The following is a 19,129-nucleotide window of genomic DNA, read 5'->3' as shown; positions in this document are numbered from 1 at the left end:
TTAGCTCACGAGTGTGCATGGGTGTGTGGGGGTGTCCATAGGTGTGCACGTGCATGTGGGTGCACACATCAGTACATCTGTGTCGAGTATGTAGTGGGTCTACGTGTGTGCAGAGAACCACAGGAGCCGAGAATGCCGATGCCAAAAGACTAACAATCACAGTAACAATTCCAAGGAGCAGGTTAACAGCTGGCACGGCTCTGAGCCCCTTCCTGCTTCACACGTGTATTCCTCCCGACAGTACTGTGAGTAGCACCCCCACTTAAAAAGTATGGAAACCGAGGCTCAGAGGAGCTAAGACTTAGCCTGGGGTCACCAGCTGGTAAGTGGGAGAGCCAGGATTGGAATCCAGGCCCCTGGCTCCAGGGCTGTGCTCTGAGCCAGTCTGTCTGAGGCCTGTGTGTCTAGAAGGGGAGCACACACCGGCAGAGGGAGCAGATGGTTTGTGCGAGTCAAAGAGCAAGAGTGGGTGTGCGCGTGTGTGTGTGTTTTGCGTACACACGTGTGTGCACCCCCGGGCTGGGCCCCATCATCAGATGTGCCTGTGAGTGTGCATGGCGGCATGTGTGTCTGCGTGTGAGCGCGTGGGGTGTGACGTGCTTTGCTGAGCACTTCAGGACCGCAGGGTGAAGCAGAGCCCCTCCTTCGCCGGCGGGGGGCAAGGGGGAGAAATGGGCTGGCGTGTTTTCTCCTTCTTTCTTTGGTCTGGAAGGGTCCTGAGCCCAGCCTCTGCGGGGCTCCCACACCCCGCACATTGGAATCACAGTTTGTGGACCCCCCCCCATAACTGGATTACGGTGCTCAGCGCAGGCACAAAGTCTCTCCAGGGCGCCCCACCCCCAGCCTCGTTTCTGCAAGGAGCCCCTCCTGGACCTAGCTGGGGCTGCTCTGTGTCTGAGGTGTGAGCTTCCTCACAACAGCAATCATTAAAGATCTGAGCACCTGGAACTCTGTCACCTACCCCGTGGGGAGCAGGGACAAGGATAACGTGGAGCAAGCAGGCACAATTTCAGAGCATCTGTTGTTCTTTGGGGCGCATCCATGATCCTTTAAAGCTTTTTCTTTACACACACCTCGCGTTCTTCTCTCGGGAACTGAAGGTGCAGAATAGAAGGCCGGGAGAGCCGGGCAGAGGGGGAAGTGCAGCCAAGGTGTGACCTGGGGGAGGGATGTTTGCCGGTTGTCTCTGGCTGATAACACAGCAGGTCAGCATTCCCTGAGCACATGGACATCTGCTTGGCAGCCACTAGAACATTTCCCTGCCACGTGCCAGGCCGTGTGCTAGGGGCTGGGGGACAAAGATGATCCTGCCCTTTCAGGGCTCAGAGTCGAGAGGGGCGAGTGGGATGCAAAGGTGTGGACGTGGATGTTTATAAGCAAGGGCCATAAGGGAGAAGAGAAGAACCGTTCTCTGCCAGAAACAGGGAGCCTACCTGGGAAACTGGTCGGGGGTGGGGGTAGGTCTCACAGAGGTGAAACTTCAGCTGGGCGTTGAGGACAAGTGGGTGGCCACAGGTGGTGTTTGACCTGAGGGGGCGGGGGCACTCTGGGATCGAACCCCCCTAGCAGCTGACCAAACTCTGGCTGGGGCATTAAACTCGAGCCCCCTACATGTGCTGTGTGAGGGGCTGTGGGCAACTGTGGCGCCTCGGTCCCTTGGTACCCCTCAGACCCCTACCCCTCGGTGCAGACGGGACTCACTCAGAAGGATCCTAGACTTGCCAAAAAGAAGCTGGAAGGGAAAGGAAGGTGAGGCAAAGACGATGCTCCCAGAATATTCTGTCTCTTCCCCTCTCTGCTGGAGGTTCCATGCCAGGTCCCTGCGCGCCCCTCCCCCTTTGACATCTGCAAGGTGACACTGGAGCCCCGGCCCCCCTCCTCCCTCGGCCCTCCAGCAGGTGGCCCAGCCAGTCCTCACTGCCCCACTAAAGCTATTTAAACTGGCCTCAGTCCCAGCCAGAGCTGGGGGTCAGCTTGGGAGAGGTCTGTTGACACCTTCTTCACCATCTCCACCCCCACATGCCTGGGACACTCAGTCCCAATTTCCCTTTTCCCCCTGAGGGCACAGGAGGGCACAAGGCAGGATTCTTCCTGACGGCAGTGAGGCGGCCCAGCCCCTGCCACGGGCTGCCTTGTGGCGTGGCCTTGACGAGGTCAGGGAAATAGCCGCTCCGCTCTGGAGAGATGGTTCCAGGTGCCCCTCCTTCCACCAGTCCTCTGTCCCTCTCCTCTTCTGAAGAGTGATGGAAAGGATAATAAAACAGCTCACATGACACGGCATTCTCTCCGCAGCAGGCTCTGTTCTGAGCGCTCTGTGTATTCTAACATCTAACCCTCAGAGCAGCCCTAGGAGGCGGGAAGCCTGCCACCTCCGTTTTACAGATGAGGAAGCTCTAGGCACGGAGAGGGGAGGTGACTTGCTTGAGTCACCCAGGTAGTACGTGGTGGAGCGGAGATTCCAACATGAGTAGTTGGACTCCAGGGTCTTACCCTTCTGCTCCTCTGTCACTGAGACCGTGACATCCCCCTGTGATGGGGTGGGGGTGCCCAGGCAGAGGGTGTGCGGGAAAGGTTCTCTAGACCTCAGGAGGAGTGTGGAGTGCAGCTGGGGAGACAGATGGCACACAGCTGCCAATGCACAGCAGGTAACGGTTGCAGAGCGCCTTCCCAAGGGGGAGGAATTCCCAGCCAGAATGGAACTCTGAGCTAGGGAGGGCTAAGCTGGGAAGGCTTCCTGGAGGAGGTGAACCAAGGTCTCTGCAAGGAGACCATGGTGTGAGAAGTGCCAGAGAGGAGGAGCAGAGGGAAGAGCATTGGAGGCCCGAGAGAGCCTAGGTCCTGAGGCAGGATGGGCTGGTCTGCGACCCCCTCCACCCTGCCCAACCCTGCCCACCTGCCCGGGACGCCAGCGCCACAGGGGCTGTGAGCGGTGGGTGGCCCCCGAGACGGAGCTGTCGAGTCTGTGCCTGACGCCTCTTTTCCCTCCACTCTCTTGGTCTCTTTCAGTTGGAGGAGGACAGACTCTCGGGGCACTCCCTCCCGCGGTACAGCCCCCTGCGACGACTGGCGTCCTCCGTGTTCTCCTCCTCCACGCTGGAGACCGAGCATTACCCTCACCCCGGCGGCGGCGGCTCCGCGGGCTCCTCCGGTTCCCTCATTCAGCGCAGCCGCTCGGCGGAGAGCAGCCCCGTGCGGGCGCCCCACCGGCGCCACGCGCCCCTCGCCGCCGGCAACCACAGACTCGTGCCCTCGGTGCTCCGCATCTCGCGGTCCCAGCTGCAGCAGGTGTGGGCCCGCTTCACCCACAAGACCTAGGCTGGGCCCCCCCCCTCCTGGAGGGGGCAGGTGGGGGGGGGGTGGGGAGCAGGCAGAGACCGTGGTTCCTTCCCAGGACGCAATAATCACACACTCACACACCCATCCCACCCCATCACGCAATACAGCCCCATAACGTTGGCCCAAGGTACTGTAATACCACCCCCACCGGCTCCCTCTGCTCGGTGCCAGCCAAATGGTGCAGGGAGGGTGGGGCTGTCGGTGCCGTTTCAGACAGGATGGGTGCCCTGGGCCGGAGCCACTGGTGGGTCCAGAGTCCAGTGGAAACCAAGGTGTCAGGGAGACAAGGCATGCTGGGTCGGAGTCGGTCTGGCATGGGGTTTATTCTGTTAAGCTGTGATCTCTTGGTGTGGCTGGGCCTGGTCCACCATGAGGCGGGTGCCAGGAGACTGGGACCCTTTCGGCGTGCTAGGTTTCTGTCTATCTGCGTAGGGCGAGGTGTGTGGCCCTGTGTATGAGATGGGGGCCTGGCCAGCCAGGTTTGGGGTTTGGTGGGGAGTGACTCTATACTCAGTGATATGGGGGAAGCGGCCCTGTGACCGTGAGCCTTTCCCATGCCATTGTCACAGAGGGCAGAGTCCCTGACTCCCACGTCTCCCCCAGGAGGCCTGGAGCTCAGTCCACTGTAGGCTGCCCCTCCCCCAAGGCATATGGGCCATTACCCTCTGGTGAGATTTGTTGCCTGGCCTAGCTCCTTAGGAGCTGAGGATGGATGAACAGAGGCTTGGGATCTGCCCCTCAAAGCCAGCTGGAGCCCAGGGGTGAGGGGACCCAGTCTAGAAGCAGTGGTAGAAGGAGTGGTTGTTAAGGATGAGGCGAGACCTGTGAGCCCAGGATAAATCCCAGACAGCAGCAGCCCTGCCACTGCCGCCTTGTAGGGTGACTCCTTCCTCAGGTGCTCAGCCAAGCCTCTTGGCCCCCAGGGGCCGTGGGGACAGAGCACAGGGTCGGCAGATCAGACGCGGATCTGGAGATGAGTGAGGATCAGGAGGCCAGATTGCTTATGCTCTTTCTGCCTATTTCTCAGCCCCCAACCTGTCACTGCAGGGACCCCCAAGGTTCCCTGTCTTCATTCCTATCGATGTCAGCCAGTACCTCCTTTACCCTGGGAAATGGGGTAGTGGTGAAGAAGTCTCCAGGAAGGGCAGTGCCTGTACAAGGAGGGGAGGAGGCCTGAAGGTTTGCAAAATGTTTGTTGCAGTGAGATTGTATCTGTGTGTGTGCTTGTGTACATGCATGTACACTTATAAGTGTGCTTATGTATGGAGCATTTCTGCATGTGGCAGGGCTGCCATGGATGGATGCTCAGGCTGCGCACTGCATAATTCCAAGGAGTGTCATTTACATAGACTCTAATGTGAATGCACCCACTGAAGTTGCACAGTGCTGCAGCCCTATGTGTGTGGGTGTGTATGAGCGTGCATGTGTGTATGTTAGGGATTCAGAAAGATATTTGTGCAGTCCTTGGTAGTTTCTTATGTACCTACTCTCATCCTGGCTCCTCTCTCCTTCACCTCTGCTTCCCTCCCAACTCAACTCTCTTCAACTCCCCAACTGTCTCTGGTTGGAGTAGAGGCCATAAGTGGCACCCTGAGGGCAGTGCCCTGGAGGCTGACTGTTCTCATGGATGGCCAGCGTTGTGGTATGGCTCATCCACATGAGCCTTGCCCACACCCACCACACTCCTTTCTCCAAAATCTGTTTCTTTCTGAGGATGTTGCATCTTCCCCATCTAGGAATGAAAGCCAGACTCGGGTCCTAGTACTCATGCCCCACCCCATCCCTATCCCACATGCTCACTTTTGAACCTTCCCTAATCCAAGCCTCTGCTGGCCTCCTGGCTGTTTTGGGTGGCTCTGCACCCTGCTGTGGCAGAAGGCAGAGGAAGGGTAGACCCTTCCAGAAGGGACAGAAAACACAAAGCACAAAAGTGAGGGGGTGGGATGAACAGTAGCCCCACTCCCCGCCTTCTGGCACTGCCTGCCTCTCCCCGCCTACCCTCTGGCCCTCTTCCCATCCTTCCAGCTAGAGGCAGGGGTGAAGTGAAGGGGTCTGTTCACCAGCCCACTCCAAAGTCAGCCGCAGCGGGGGCAGTGCCCCTGCTCTCTGGGGTTGAATGGAACCAAGCCCTCTGTTATCCGGCATTCCCTTCCAGAGGGTCCCACTACCCGACCTTGAGCACAGCTCCCACTCAGTGACCAGGACCCTGAGGTACTCTAAGATCCCAAAGTGCCTTGCGATTTATCAAAGACGATGGCACTAGCTTCAGCCTTATTTTAGCATTAAATACTTATTTCTGTTTCCAAAGCCTTTGGTTTCAAACCTACACACACACACACACACCGCCCCCAGAACTGATACCTGTGGGAGAGGGTGTGTCGCTAAAGTAAGATCCTGATTGAAAACATTTTGTCCTTTGGGGACATCCTTTTGCATGTCCTGCGCGGTAGAGGAGAGAGTGTCTCATAAGCCATAAAGCTCTGAGCTAACAGGGGGTGATCTTGATAACATTATCATCTTGTGACGGCAGCTTTGACTTGGGGAAGCAGCTAAGGCCAGTTCAAGCCATGTGTGTCGGATCAAGTTCCCGTGACGCTCAGCAGAGTCCTATGTGGTTTGGGGTTGTCTCCTGTCTCTAGGTCCCAGGCCGGTCGGTCGGGGAGTGGTGAGCGTGCCCTGTTGTCAGGCTCTTTTTCCCACCGGGTTTCCCACAGAGGAGGCCAGAATGTTTCCAGAGATGATTTCCCGCTTGGGGAAAGCGCACAGCCCCCTTACCCGGAGCCAGCTGTGCAAAGCAGCAGCAACCTTAGGGGTACTAGGAAAATGGGTGTTTTTGTACCCTATAGTCACACCCTGCATATGGCAGTGCCTCCAATGATTTATTTTTTTACTTTATTTAACAGTCACTGGCATGCGGCGCTTATTATATGCCAGGCAGTGATCAAAGCACTTTACAAAATTAACTCATTTAATCCTCCTAATAGCCTATGAGGTAGATCCCAGTGTTATCTTTTAATGGATATTATCTTTTAATGGCATTTAATGGATTAATCAGAATATTTAATTTACAAAAACATGTAAGAAACCCCGCCAATGCCGAATAACTGAGGTCTTCTTTGATAGGCCTTCTAAAGCGTTGTAACCTGTGTCTCGTATTTACTGGCCTCTCTGGTTGGCCCCTCCTCGCTCTGTGTAGGAAGAAGGGAGCTGTCTGTGAGCCAGACTCGCCTTCCTTCTCACCCCCACCTCGGCGTGGGATGGTGTCCAGGTCGGGGTCACTCCAGAGCACTGGGGTTGGTTGAAATGGCAGGACCCTCTTTCTCCAGAGACCCTAACCTCTCAATCCCACACGGGCCCAAGCACCGCATAGCAGCTCTGGGGATCAGGTGGGTGGAGTAAGAGTTCGATGAGAAAGCAGGTGCTCTAAACCCTGTCCTCGAGGGTGATGGGGTCCTTGGGGTCAGGCTCACAGACAGGGCAGGTACTGGCATCGTTGAGCACTGACCATGGGGATTTGGGCTGAGTGTCACCAACTCACACGGCAATAGGAGCAAAGCAATGTTAAGGAGTGGGCAGGTTCGGGGACTATGGTAAATAGGGGGACCCTCTGCCCATCCTCAGCTCAGCCAATTATTGCCACTATTTTCCAATTTTTATGTGACATCCCAATTTTTAATTATTGGCATCTAATTTTAAAAAACAGCTTTTTAAAGAAAAATCACTATGTGAGCCAAAAGCTGGTTTACAGGCAGAGACCCTGAACTCAGTTTCCACCCTCTGTGAGCCTGAGGACTCCCCACCCCTGCTTCTGTCCAGGGCGGCAGTGCTCAAAGGGGGACAGTGTTCTTCCCCAGGAACTCAAACCTAGTGGGCTTCTTAGAGGAGGCAGCTCCCGGCCAGTGGGGATGTGTGGTGTGTGCTGTGTGTACATGTCAGTGAGCTCATAGTGTGTGTGCCTGTATGTATGTGTGTGTGGGCTTGTTAGAGGCAAGTGGGGTCCTCATAGGACCAGCATTTTCTCTGTGGGACAGGACCCTGGGTCAGTGAAAAAGGCTCTAGTAAATTCTCAGTAATGAATACACCCCCCCACATACTCAAGGCAGCTTGGGTCACAGCAATAACCACTCGGCACTCATCCCAACCACTAGCATCCTGAACCTGGCCATCTCCCTTTGCATTTCCAGTTTTGGAGGAAATGGGCATAGCCCTGCCCAGCACGTGGGGGACCGATGGCATCTCTGAGCCATGCTGGCACATTAGTCCTTGCTTCCCCAGCCAAAGGGAGCAGGCCCCTCTAATCCCAGGAAAAGCCAGGGGTCCTCTCAGTGGGGGGTGGGGGGGGGTCCCAGAATCTTCCTTTACTATTTCTCTCCTCTGTCCTGCCTAGGTCCCTTTTTCTGGGGAGGGGTGGTGCTGTCTGCCCAGGCAGTGGTCAAGGGAGCCTGGGCCACTGGGGTGGGCAGAAGGAACTGTGGCAATGTGTCTATATTGGGTGGCCAGGGGAGGGGACCATGCTTAGGGAGGGTGTGGCGGCCCCTGGCTGTGGGAGCGTGGAGAATGCTGTATCCTCTGTTGTTCTTGAGTTGATTTGGTACCTGAGGATGGAAGCGTAGACCCCTAAGAAGGGCCTGAACACCACCCCACCCTACCCTTAACTCCACTGAGATTCCAAACCAAAGGGCAGGAAGCAGCCCACCCCCATGGGCAGTCCTTGGTAACAAGGGGCGTGGCAAATCACTCTCCTTAAGTTGGGGGGCATGTCCCCAAAGTTTGCATTATTCCCATTAGGGACAGAGGCGCCCCCTGGGACTGATGGGGTGAGCCTCTGAAAATTTTAAATCATCCTTCTCCCTAAGGGAGAGGCTCCCAACCTGAGGACCACATCCCTCAAGTATCCTAAACGGTTTCCCACACTACTCAGTGGACTTAACAGCTCAGGGAGACCTGAGCCTGAGTGGCCCCCCTCCCCCTAAGTAACGAGTTGAAAAGGAGTGGGGGAGGAGGGGCAACGAAGCCCAAAGGACTATGGGAACCTTCCTAGACCCCTCCTGCCACTTGGTTCCGCCGTCAGTCCCACCGCGCACCCTCCCTTCTACCTGCACGGCTGTGGGGGTGCGGGGGGTGGGCTTCACCTCGCCACACTAACCGGCCCTCACACACACACACTCCGTCCACTCTCCGGACAGCACACGAGCAGCCCCCGGCCGGGAGAGCACAGGATCGCGTCTCCGGGCACCTCGCGCAGGTTCATAACTGTAACGGGACCCCAACCACCACTTTCCACTCTGTCCTCGCCCCCGGGACCCGCCCGCCGTCCCTGCCCCTGCCCCTGCCCCTGCCCCGCGGCCTCGCACCACGAATGTACGTTCCGTCTTTTTAACTAGCTGCTGCGCCGCGCGACCAGGGTACCGCCGGCCTCCGAGCCCCGCCCCCGCCCCCGCCCCGGCCCCCGCCCCGCCCCCGCCCCCGCCGGGCTGCCTGCTGCTAAAGTGTCTCTCGGGTTAACGCTCCCGCCTCCGCACCCCTGTGTGTTTGCTTCCCTCTCCCCGGCTCGCGGCGGCTGGGTCCCTGGCCCCGGGGTGGGGGGTTTGGGGGGAACTGGAGGGAAGACTCGCGCCCCAGTGCTCCCAGGGAGGGGGTGCAGACAAGGGCTGGGAGGCGGAGCTGGCCCATTCTCCAGGCTCGAAGAGCCCGGGTCGCCGCAACCCTGACTCCTGTTACCTCAACGCCCACTGGGCTGCCGCCTCCCGCGCCCCAAATAATTGGCCTTGCAATTGGATGCCAAAGAGCCCAGAGTTGAGGGGGAGTCAAGCTTTGAGCCACCCAACACCCCTTTTTACCCACGCCCCGGCGTCCGTGTCTCCTGCCCCACCCCAATCCACCACTGAGGGCCCTGGGGGGCCCCAAATATGTCCTGACTTCCAGCTCTTCTCCCTCTCCACCCCCGAAAATAAAACTCAGGGACCAACATCTGCTTCCTTTGCACTTGCTCCGTCGACCCCTCCCCCCCACTTGGAGGGGCTTCCGTGGGGGAGGAGGCGGGGTTCGGGGACCTTATGGGTGACAGTATTGAGCGAGGAGAAGGCTGGCCCCTGGCCCACGAGGGGTGGGACTGGTGGGATGGGGGAAGCTCGCCCCGGGGCCCAGCTGAGCCCCTTCCCTCCAGGGACCCGAAGATCCCCCTCCCAGTGTCAGGAGACGCTTCCTAATCGCGGTGGGGAGGGGAGCGAGGGATGGCAGGGGCTTGGCGAGAGGACTCTCCCGGAGGTCCCGAATCCCAGCCAGTTTATTCCTGAGCCTCCCCCTCCCATCATAACCCACCACCCCCGCCCCATTTTGTACTGCAATAATACTGTATTATAAGCTTGCACTATTCCCCGATCCCGGCCAGCGTAAGCATGCACGAAAATCTCAAAACCACACACACACGAAGATGGGACGCTTCTTTTTTCTTACTCTCTCTCCGGGGTGCGTCCTCAGTGTACACAGCGGCGTCGGGGGTCCCCGGGCCCGGGTAGAAAAGCATGCACTGAGTCCCCGCCCCTAGACTGCGAGTACTGTACAAATCCAACACTTGAAACCGACACGCACACGTGTGGCACCGCCACGGGGGTGGGACACGGACATGCACCCACGCGCACACGGCCGCGCACGGGCGAGGGTGGAGGGCTCCCTGCCGTCACGCGTCGCTGTGCGAGGGATCTTGTGCCTTTTTAAGTCCCTGTATGTTAATGGAGACAATCCGGAGAGCTTGTGTACTACCAAATCCTGATTAAAGACGCCTTCCAGGAACTTGCGCCTCGCCTGCTTTCTTTCATCCTCCTCCTTCCTAGCCCATCATTCGAGGCGGACCCCAACTCTTGGGGTGCTCAGTTGGCCAGAGGGCAGCAACTAGTCTTTTGCTTGGGGTGGGGGGCAAATTCCAGATTAGTGGCTCCAGCCTCGCACCTACCTGAGCCGGCAGTTAAGACCAGGGCAGTTGGGGACCGGTAGGGGACCCTAGAAGGTTTCAGCCTGGTTGAACTTGATCAGCCCTCACCTTGCTGGCTGTCTCCCTTCATCTGGAGGAGGCGTTGGGGGGTGGACTTTAGTCTCTCGAGTCAACTCCAGATTGTCAACTTGCTGGAGAGGGGATGGGAAGTAGGGGGAGGGTCCACCAATGACGGGTTCTCTGTGGATCAGACTATTGAGACCAAGTGTGTGGTGGGGGTGGGAAGCCAGGACGCCAGAGAGCCCTGTGAGGGGGCCACAGGACCTGCCTCTGCCCCTCTGCTCTGCCGGGGTTCTGAGGTAGCCCTGGCCTCCAGGAGGTGGTCTGTTGAGAGGATCAGTGAGACTGGATTGTGCAGAGCCTGGGTGGTGTAGGGAACAGACTGTGGGGTGAGGGTGGGCGATGAGGGAGGGGAGGACTCCAGAGGCTTCCCAGACTGCAGGCAGAGAGGGGACGGGGAGGGGGGCCTCCCTCCCTCTCCTTCTCTCTGTCCTCCACCCCACCCCTGCAGGCCTGCGGCCACACAAAAGAGGAAGACACTTTTCTCCTCAGGGTCTAAAGCAAGTGTGGGGGCAGAGGAAGGGCAAATGCCAGCTGTGTTTCTTGACCCCCAGAGCCTTTAGGACGCCCACATGCTGTCAGCTCCCTGCCCTTGGGCAGGCAGGGATGGGTTGGGGACACTGAGATCTGGGGGTCAAGTGTGTGAGGATCTACATAGATGGAGGATTGGCAGCCACCTTCCCAGGTCATCTTACCCCTTCCACCCAGGACTGCCAGGGGCCAGTGCACCTGGGGAGGGTGGCACTCCTGCGTGTGGGGTGGAGGAGCAGAGGGAGGGCTGTTGGCTTGGCAGATGTAGTTTGAGAGTGGAGACGCAGACAGACAGGTGAAGAATCTGGAAAGGCGGTGGTGGGCAGAGGAAGCTGCACTGCGAGCTCCTTCTCATCTCCAATTCTCAGGCTGGGCATTTATGGCGGCGGGGGGGGGGGGGGGGGGGGGGGGGGGGGGGGGGGAGATGGGAGGTGTGCACTGGACGGCTGCTTGGTTGGGGTGGGGGCACTGCTGTGAGAGGCACGAAGCCCTCCCCATCCCCCTCGCCCAGCAGGGGAGGCATGGGGTGTCAGGGCTCACCCTGCTGCTTTTGTCACTCAGCAGCCCCCCTTCTTCAGCCTTGGGACTGTGGGCTGATGTGCAGTGCACGGTGTCCGGGCTTGGCAGGGTCCAGGGAGGAAGGTGCTCTGTGCACCCTGTGTGGGAATGCTGGCGTGCGGAGTAGCCTTTCCCTGTGTGGGTGTCAGAGAAGTCTAGGCTGAGGAGAGCCTAGTTTTGTTGGTGGCAGGGGAAGAACCGAGTCTGATCCATCCACCTCCCTTCACTTGTCCTTCTGATTGAAGGAAACATGGACTTGGGCTGGGCTCTGAAGCTGGCAAGGCCGCAGCCCTCTGCTCTGGGCTCAGTGAGTCAGGGCGAGGGCTGGGGCTTTCATTGCCTCGCAGTGTCTCAGCGCCAATAGCCTGCCTCCCCTCCCCCTACGACTCCCCCTGACCACATCTCCCTTTTGCCAAACTCCATCAGAATCAGCAGGGAGCTTTAAAACAGACAGATTTCTGAGCCTCATTTCTGATCTACAGAATCTGGGGGTAGGACTCAGGGCTCTGTAATTTTAGAAAGTTCCCCCAGAGAATGGTGTCCGAGCCAGGCTGGAGAACCACAGTAAGCAAATTGGAATCATAAAAGGTGTCTGCCCTGGGAAGGGAGCAGGAAGGTGTGAGCTTCCCCAGACCCCGACTTCCTCTTGCCAACACCCAGCACTCTTGCTGCCCTCTGAGCTGGAATGGGGGATGTCACTGCAGTCCCCCTCCCATGATGTCCTCAGGCCTCTACAGCCAAGCACACAGAGGCTGTGTAGTGACCGCTGGCTGAATGGATGAGCCCAGGACCGCATGGGTGAATGGTGGAATACCCTTTGGGCTCAGGCATCCAGGAGAGGCCAGGAGAAGGTGAGGGAGGTCTTTCTTCTCTCTGAGGAGGGAGGAACTCAAGCCCAGGCCTGGCCCTCCCCAACATGGAGCCAGATAGGGAGAAGTGGAGGGCCTTTGAAACACAGAGGCCGGCACGCCCAGGCTGAGGTGGCCTTGGCAGCGATCCTCAGGGCAAAGCTGTCCCCACTCTGAAGTTCACAGCGCTTCCTGCTAAAGAGCAGAGGGTCCCAGATTTCCCCACATCGGAGGGTGTGAGGCCGGTGAGGCAATGGAAAGTTATGGGCTCTGGGCCACCCTGGTTGATGTGCTTTGTGACTTGCATGTTGATGCCTCTCTCCAGGCCTCGGTTTCCCAGTCTGATATTATCACTGATGCCTGATTTTCAGTTCTCACTCCTCCTCCCTCCCATGTAATAGAAGGGCAGGGCTTTGAGATGGAAGGAGAGAATGCTCCAGCTACAATCATCTAACATGGGCACTGTGAGTGGAGGGGCCATCCTATGAATGGCGCTTTTCCAGAGAGATCCAGGGCCGGGCCAGAGGAAAATGTGGTTCTGCCAGGGATGCGCCAAGTGTCAGAGATGGGACAGGGAAAATTGGCAGAGGTTCTGCTGAGAAAGGATAGCCTGGTGGGGTTGAAGGATATCCTTGCCCAGAGGATGTGTCTGGTGCTGGGTGGTGAGTTCTGAGGTGGACAGAGGGAGACATGATCAGAGCTCTGTGTCTGTCTGCCTGTCCCTGGCTGTCAGTCCCAGCACCTACCCCATGGTCCCCACTTACCTAGGAGCTCACAGCACCCCCCCCCCCACCTCTGCCCAGTCATCTTTTCCAGCCTTAACATTGGTAACTAAACATGGCAAAGGGGCCCAGCACAAGGCCAGGCACAGAACCAGCACTTAATGTTTGCTAAATCAATGAATGAATAAATGAAGAATTAGAATGGCATAGAAAAAGAAAACAGTTGCCGGGGTCTGTGAGCCTGTATGTGAAGGGGACATGGCTTTAAGGAAGTTCCCTGCCTGGCTCACACAGCGTGTGCTGAGGTCCTGTCTGGGCTTGCATGCCGCCCTGTCTTGCATTGCTCCCCCAACCCCTATCAAGTCCTCACCAGTGGTGTGATTCGGAGGAAGATTATGGCGGCTGGGGAGAGAAGTCACAGCCTCGTGCAGATCCTTGGCGTTGGGGATTCCTGCCTTCCCCTTCTACCAGCCTTTGGGCCAACTGTTTGCACAGAGGCCTCAACTGGCCGAGCCCCTCTTGCCCCTCCCCTCCTCCCCTACAGGTGTGGCAACTGGGGCATTTCTGGAGTTGAGGAGGGAGGCAATGATCTCCAAACCAGAGCGTACAGGGCAGGGGGTAGCAGGTGGGGGTGGGAGGGAGTTAACATTTATCAAGCAGCTTCTATAGGGCAGACCCATTGCTTAGATGTCCTCATTTATGATCACAACATTGTGGCTTATGCATTATCCCCACTTCATTTCCTAATATAGAGATTGCACACTCCATGAAAATAAGGATCATGTCTATCTCGTTCAACACTGATCCACAGACTCGCAGCCTCTAACATGGTGGCCAGGACAATAGACATTCAAGGACTTCTTGAATGAATGAATGAAAACCCCTCGAGGGGCTCAGTGTATATTGGGAGAGAGAACTCTGTAAACACATGCATGGGGAATAGAGGGTGGAAGGTTCTCTAATGGAAGGACGTGGGAGAACAAGTCGAAAGGAGAGTGATGAAGTCTGCTGGCAGGTGGACAAGATGGCTTTTTTGGAAGAAGAGTTGTTTGAGCCACGTCCTGGAGGAAGAATGGGAATTTGTCAAGTGAACAGAAGGGGTGAGAGGGGCCCCCAGGGCAGAGGACACTGCCTAGGGGAAGACCCAGAAATGTGCGATGTCCAATGTATTCAGGGGCCTGCTGGTGGCATCAGAATGGCTGGAGCACCCAATGGGGGATCAGAGGGTGCTGCTAGAAATGAGAGTGGAGCAGAAGGTAGGAGCCGGATCATGGCGGGGGGCGGGGAGGGGAAGGACGGGACAGGGTTGCTCATGTGCCAAGCCACGGACTGGACTCTCTCCTGAGGACTGTGGGGGCCACTGTAGGTTTCTACAGGTTTGAAGCAGAGAGAGGGGGGATCAGATTTAAATTTCAAGACTACTCGGGCAGCTGTAGGAAGGATGGATGGGCAGTGTGGGATGGAGGAAACAGGCTGGTGGCTAAGGAACCACCAAGCAAGACAAGGCTGTGCCCATCGGGCTGGGGCAGATGTTTAAGAGGAACACTTGGTGGGACCCCCTGCGTCTGGATGGCACCTGAAGGTGCTGGAGGTGTCAGGATATCTCCGGGCTTCTGGTCTGGATGGGCTGTGTTTAGGAAGACAGAGGCCCAGTGTGTTCAAAAAGACCAACAAAGTGCTGGACACCATGGGCGCCATCCCACCTGGAACAAAGCCGTGCCAGCCCTGATGGGGCCCGGTGCATTGTGGGTGCTTGGGAGGGATGTGTGTGGATTGACGAGGGTGGAGCTGGAGAAGATGCGGCAGCTGAGGTCCTGATAAGGTGGTCAGGCTTTTCTAGTCTGGAAGGAAGGAGGCTAAGGGGAGATGTGGCGGGAGTCTAGAAAACCAAGAACAGGCCATTACATGCCAAGGACTCTGCACAAAGCTTCCAAGGGGAAAACTTAATCAAGTGAAAAGAAGCTGCCCTTCATAGGCTGACTGTGAATTGCTGGAGGAAGTGTGGACTCAAAACATACCTGCAGAGGGCTGGAAAATTCTGGGCTGACAGGTCAGAAAGGGGCAGGAGGGAAGGGGGCCCAGCCCGCACTTCAGGGAATGGAGCACAGCCCAAACTTGGCCCTTGTCCCACACAGGTTCTGGTGGCCCTGGGCGGCCAGCTCCCTGGCTGCAGAGAAACTGTGCCCTGTGAGGAGGCTGGCCGACACTTGCTGCTCCTCTCTGGACCTGGTTTCCTCATCTGTAAAAGGGAGGGTTGATCTCCATGATGGCTATGACGCCTTATAGTTGCCATTTTCTTCTTTTGATTGAAGTAGAGTTGGCTCTGGGTTTTGGGATGCACCTGGTGAGGAGGGGCGTTGGGGAATAGGAGATTGGGCGACAGAAAAGCCACCAGGATCAGGGCCTTGGACCTTGGGAGACCTGGAGCATGGACACACTCATTCGCCAGAGCTTTACTGAGCACTTACTAGGTGCCGGGACCATTCCAGGCCCTGACGATAGAGCGATAGACAAACAGAGCCAGTCCTCACGCTCATGGAGCCCACACTCTGGTGGACATATTGGGGCATGTAGGCCTCCTGGCCTGTGGGTGCAGTCCAGGTCTTCTCAGGCCCAGGGGGGCCTCAGTGGTGACCTCAGTGGGTCCCTGTGTGTGCCCCTTGCAGGTGTTCTCTGTGGCGCCCCCGTTTGAGGTGAACGGTCTCCCACGAGCTGTGCCTCTGAGCCTGCCCTACCAGGACTTCAAGAAAGACCTCTCTGATTACCGCGAACGGGCTCGGCTGCTCAACAGGGTCCGGAGGGTGGGCTTCTCGCACGTGCTGCTCACCGCGCCCCAGGTCCCACTGACTCCTGTTCAGCCTCAAGCTAATGGGAAGGAGGAAGAGGAGGAGGAGGAAGAGGAGGAGGAAGAGGAGGAGGAGGAGGAAGAGGAAGAGGAAGAAGAGGAGGAGGAGGAAGAAGAGGAGGAGGAAGAGGAGGAGGAGGAGGGAGAGGAGGAGGAGGAGGAGGAGGTAGTGGCCCTGGGGGAGGTGCTGGGGCCACACAGTGGCTCCAGCAGTGAGGGGAGCGAGAGGAGCACTGATCGGAGCCAAGAGGGTGCCCCGTCCACACTGCTAGCCGACGATCAGAAGGAGTCCAGGGGCCGGGCCTCCATGGCCGACGGGGACCTTGAGCCTGAGGAGGGCTCCAAAACGTTGGTGCTCGTCTCCCCTGGCGACATGAAGAAGTCGCCTGTCACTGCCGACCTGGCCCCCGACCCCGACCTGGGCACTCTGGCTGCCTTCACTCCTCAGCATGAGCGGCCCCAGCCCACTGGTAGCCAGCTGGACGTGTCTGAGCCTGGCACCCTGTCCTCCGTCCTCAAATCTGAGCCCAAGCCCCCTGGGCCTGGAATAGGGCCGGGGGCCGGGGCAGTGACCACAGGGGCAGGGGGAGTGGCAGTCACCTCCTCACCCTTCACCAAAGTTGAGAGGACCTTTGTGCACATTGCGGAGAAAACCCACCTCAACGTCATGTCTTCCGGTGGACAGGCCTCTCGGCCTGAGGAGCTCAGTGCTGGGGGTGAGCTGGGCCTAGAGGTACCGTCTGATGGGGGGGCTGTGGAGGAGGGGGTTTTTGTGCCCCTGGAGAATGACATCGCTCAGTCAGGGCTGGAGAGTGGTGCCCTGTCTGGACCCCCCAGGGACACCTCCGTGGAGGTGGCCACAGACTCACTGCCCAATGGCCCAACCCTTGCTGAAGGGCCAGCCCCAGCATCCCCGCTGGAACCAGGCCCGGAGAAACTGGCCACCGTCTCCCCAAGCCGCCTTGCCATGCCAGGCCCTCGCCCCCGGAGCCGTATCCCTGTCCTGTTGTCTGAGGAGGACACAGGCTCAGAGCCCTCCGGCTCACTGTCGGCCAAAGAGCGGTGGGGCAAGAGGGCCCGACCACAGCAGGACCTGGCACGGCTGGTGATGGAGAAGAGGCAGGGCCGCCTGCTGCTGCGGCTGGCCTCTGGGGCCTCATCCTCCTCCAGTGAGGAGCAGCGCCGCGCCTCGGAGACGCTCTCGGGCACGGGCTCCGAGGAGGACACACCCGCTTCCGAGCCCACAGCACCCAGGAAGGTCGGGCAGGCTGCTGCCACCCGCAGCCGGATTCCCCGCCCCATCAGCATCCGCATGCCCACGCCTGCCACAGCCCAGCAGCCCCCCGGCAGACCCCACGGCGCAGCCCCAGCATCTGACTCAGCCATCACCAGCAGGTGAGAAGCCACTGCCAGCCCCAGGGTGGGCAGTGGGCAACCACAGAAGACCTCCACCAGCAGAGGCTTCCCCAGAGTGAAGGTCAGGGGCTACTGAAGACTCAGGGAGGACCTGCAGGGACACCTCCTGTCCACCCACTCCCCAACTAAGTCTTTCTTCTGACTCAGGTCCCAGCCCTGGCACTGGGTTCGAGGGAGTGGCTACAGTGAGCATGTCTGGAAGAATGCCAGCGAGGCCAGGCTTGGGGAAGGTTGCTGGGGGCCGGTGGGGTCCACACACAGCCTCTGGTGTGCCATGGGGCATTTGAAACCAAAGGATAAAGCCCAGAATAGTTGGGAGGAAACAGTATTCATATTAGTATAACCAATATATAATATATATAATATACCCATAATACAAAATACATGGGTATAATATAAAATATATGGGTATACTGTTGAGTAAAATGTAAAATCCATGAGAAATTTAAGGATGAAACAGAGAAGGCAGAGAAAGCCTGCAGCAAGCTCTTCCAGTAACAGCTTGGGAGCGTGTGGCCCCTAGAAGTCCCTCCCTGGAGGAGGGAGCACGAGGCCTCAGTTTACCCATCTGAGCCCTGTCTCCTCAGTCTCATCCAGCTCTGAGGATGCAGGACTCTAGGGCTCAGTGCCCAGGGAGATTCTGAAAATGTCTTTTCTTTTTGTTTCTTTGCCTCTGCTTTTCTCTTGCCTTCTGCCCTCCGCTCTTCCCGCAGGCTCCAGCTGCAGAAGCCCCCAGGGTCGTCCGTCGCTACTGACCTCCGCCCCAAACAGCCCCCCGGCCGCGGCGCGGGTCCAGGGCGTGCCCCAGCTGGCCCCAAGCCCTCCGCCCCGCGCAGTCCGGGCCTCCCCGCCTCCGCCCCGCGCCATCCCAGCGCGTCGCCCCGGAGCCAGTCCCTGTCCCGCAGGGAGAGCTCCTCCCCCTCGCACCAGGCCCGGCCCGGGGGCCCCCCACCTCGGGGCGCCCCGCAGGCCCGGGCCCAGCCTGACGGCACCCCCTCCCCGGGGGGCCCCAAGAAAGGACCCAGAGGGAAACTCCAGACTCAGCGCTCAGCAACCAAAGGCCGGGCGGGGGCCGCGGAGGGCAGGGCCGGGGCCAGATAATGACGCGCGCGGCGCTCGGCGGCCCCCCCCCCTCACCCTGGCCCCCTACTCGCAGCCGGCCACACTGGAACAGCTCCCAGCACAGCCTTACGCGCCCGACGCGCGCCACCCGCGGCCCCAGCTTCCCGCCTGCACCCGCGAGGACGCGCGCCAGCACACGCCCCCGGCCGCTGGGGGATGCCCCGGCAGGGGAACGCCCATCCCCCATCTTCCCCCAGCTCCCTCCCCCATCTCCTCTCCTCCCCCTGCCGCCCCTCAGGTGGGACAGACGCACCCTCTGCCCCGGGAAGGCTCAGCCACTTTTCCCCGAGGACTCTACTAATGGGGTCGCCCTGCTCCCCCACCAGGCCTCTGCTGCTCCCCATGCTCCCCCAGGGACCTCTGCTTACACCTCCTGCGGCGCCCTTCCCTCTTCCCGGCCCTCATCCAGCCAAAGCCCCCCCTTTTCAGAGAGGCAGCCTCAAATTCCAGAAGTGAAGGCTCCAACCTCCCCCTAGGGGCCAACCCCACAGACTCCTGGGAGCTGCGTGGTCTAAAAGGCCTCTTCTCAGCTGCCAGACTGGGCTTGGGGAAGTGGGACCTAGGGGCCATTGGTCTACTCAGGTGTGAGGGGGCAGGTCTGACCTGCCCCAAAGTCAGCTTCTTCCTGGACACCCCTTGTGGGAGGCAGTGGGCAGGTGATGGTGGGGTGGGCCTGGGGGGTGCTTCTCTGCACCTCTAA

General features: G+C 58.8%; 1 protein-coding gene across 1 annotated transcript in view; it reads left to right on the top strand.

Annotated features, from left to right (window-relative positions):
* The window catches only part of TTBK1 (tau tubulin kinase 1), a 35,312-nt gene extending 16,904 nt beyond the window's left edge, over positions 1-18,408 (top strand). The window contains exons 13-14 of the mRNA XM_046641455.1: positions 15,713-17,286; positions 18,021-18,408. Coding sequence (XP_046497411.1) covers positions 15,713-17,286; positions 18,021-18,408 — 1,962 coding nt within the window. The remainder of the gene's footprint in view (positions 1-15,712; positions 17,287-18,020) is intronic.
* Positions 18,409-19,129: the final 721 nt, after the last annotated feature.

Source organism: Equus quagga, chromosome 15 (genome assembly GCF_021613505.1).
Source record: "Equus quagga isolate Etosha38 chromosome 15, UCLA_HA_Equagga_1.0, whole genome shotgun sequence".
Taxonomy (NCBI): Eukaryota; Metazoa; Chordata; class Mammalia; order Perissodactyla; family Equidae; genus Equus; species Equus quagga.
Note: the sequence above shows the minus strand (reverse complement) of the source record. Positions and strands in the feature narration are given on the sequence as shown.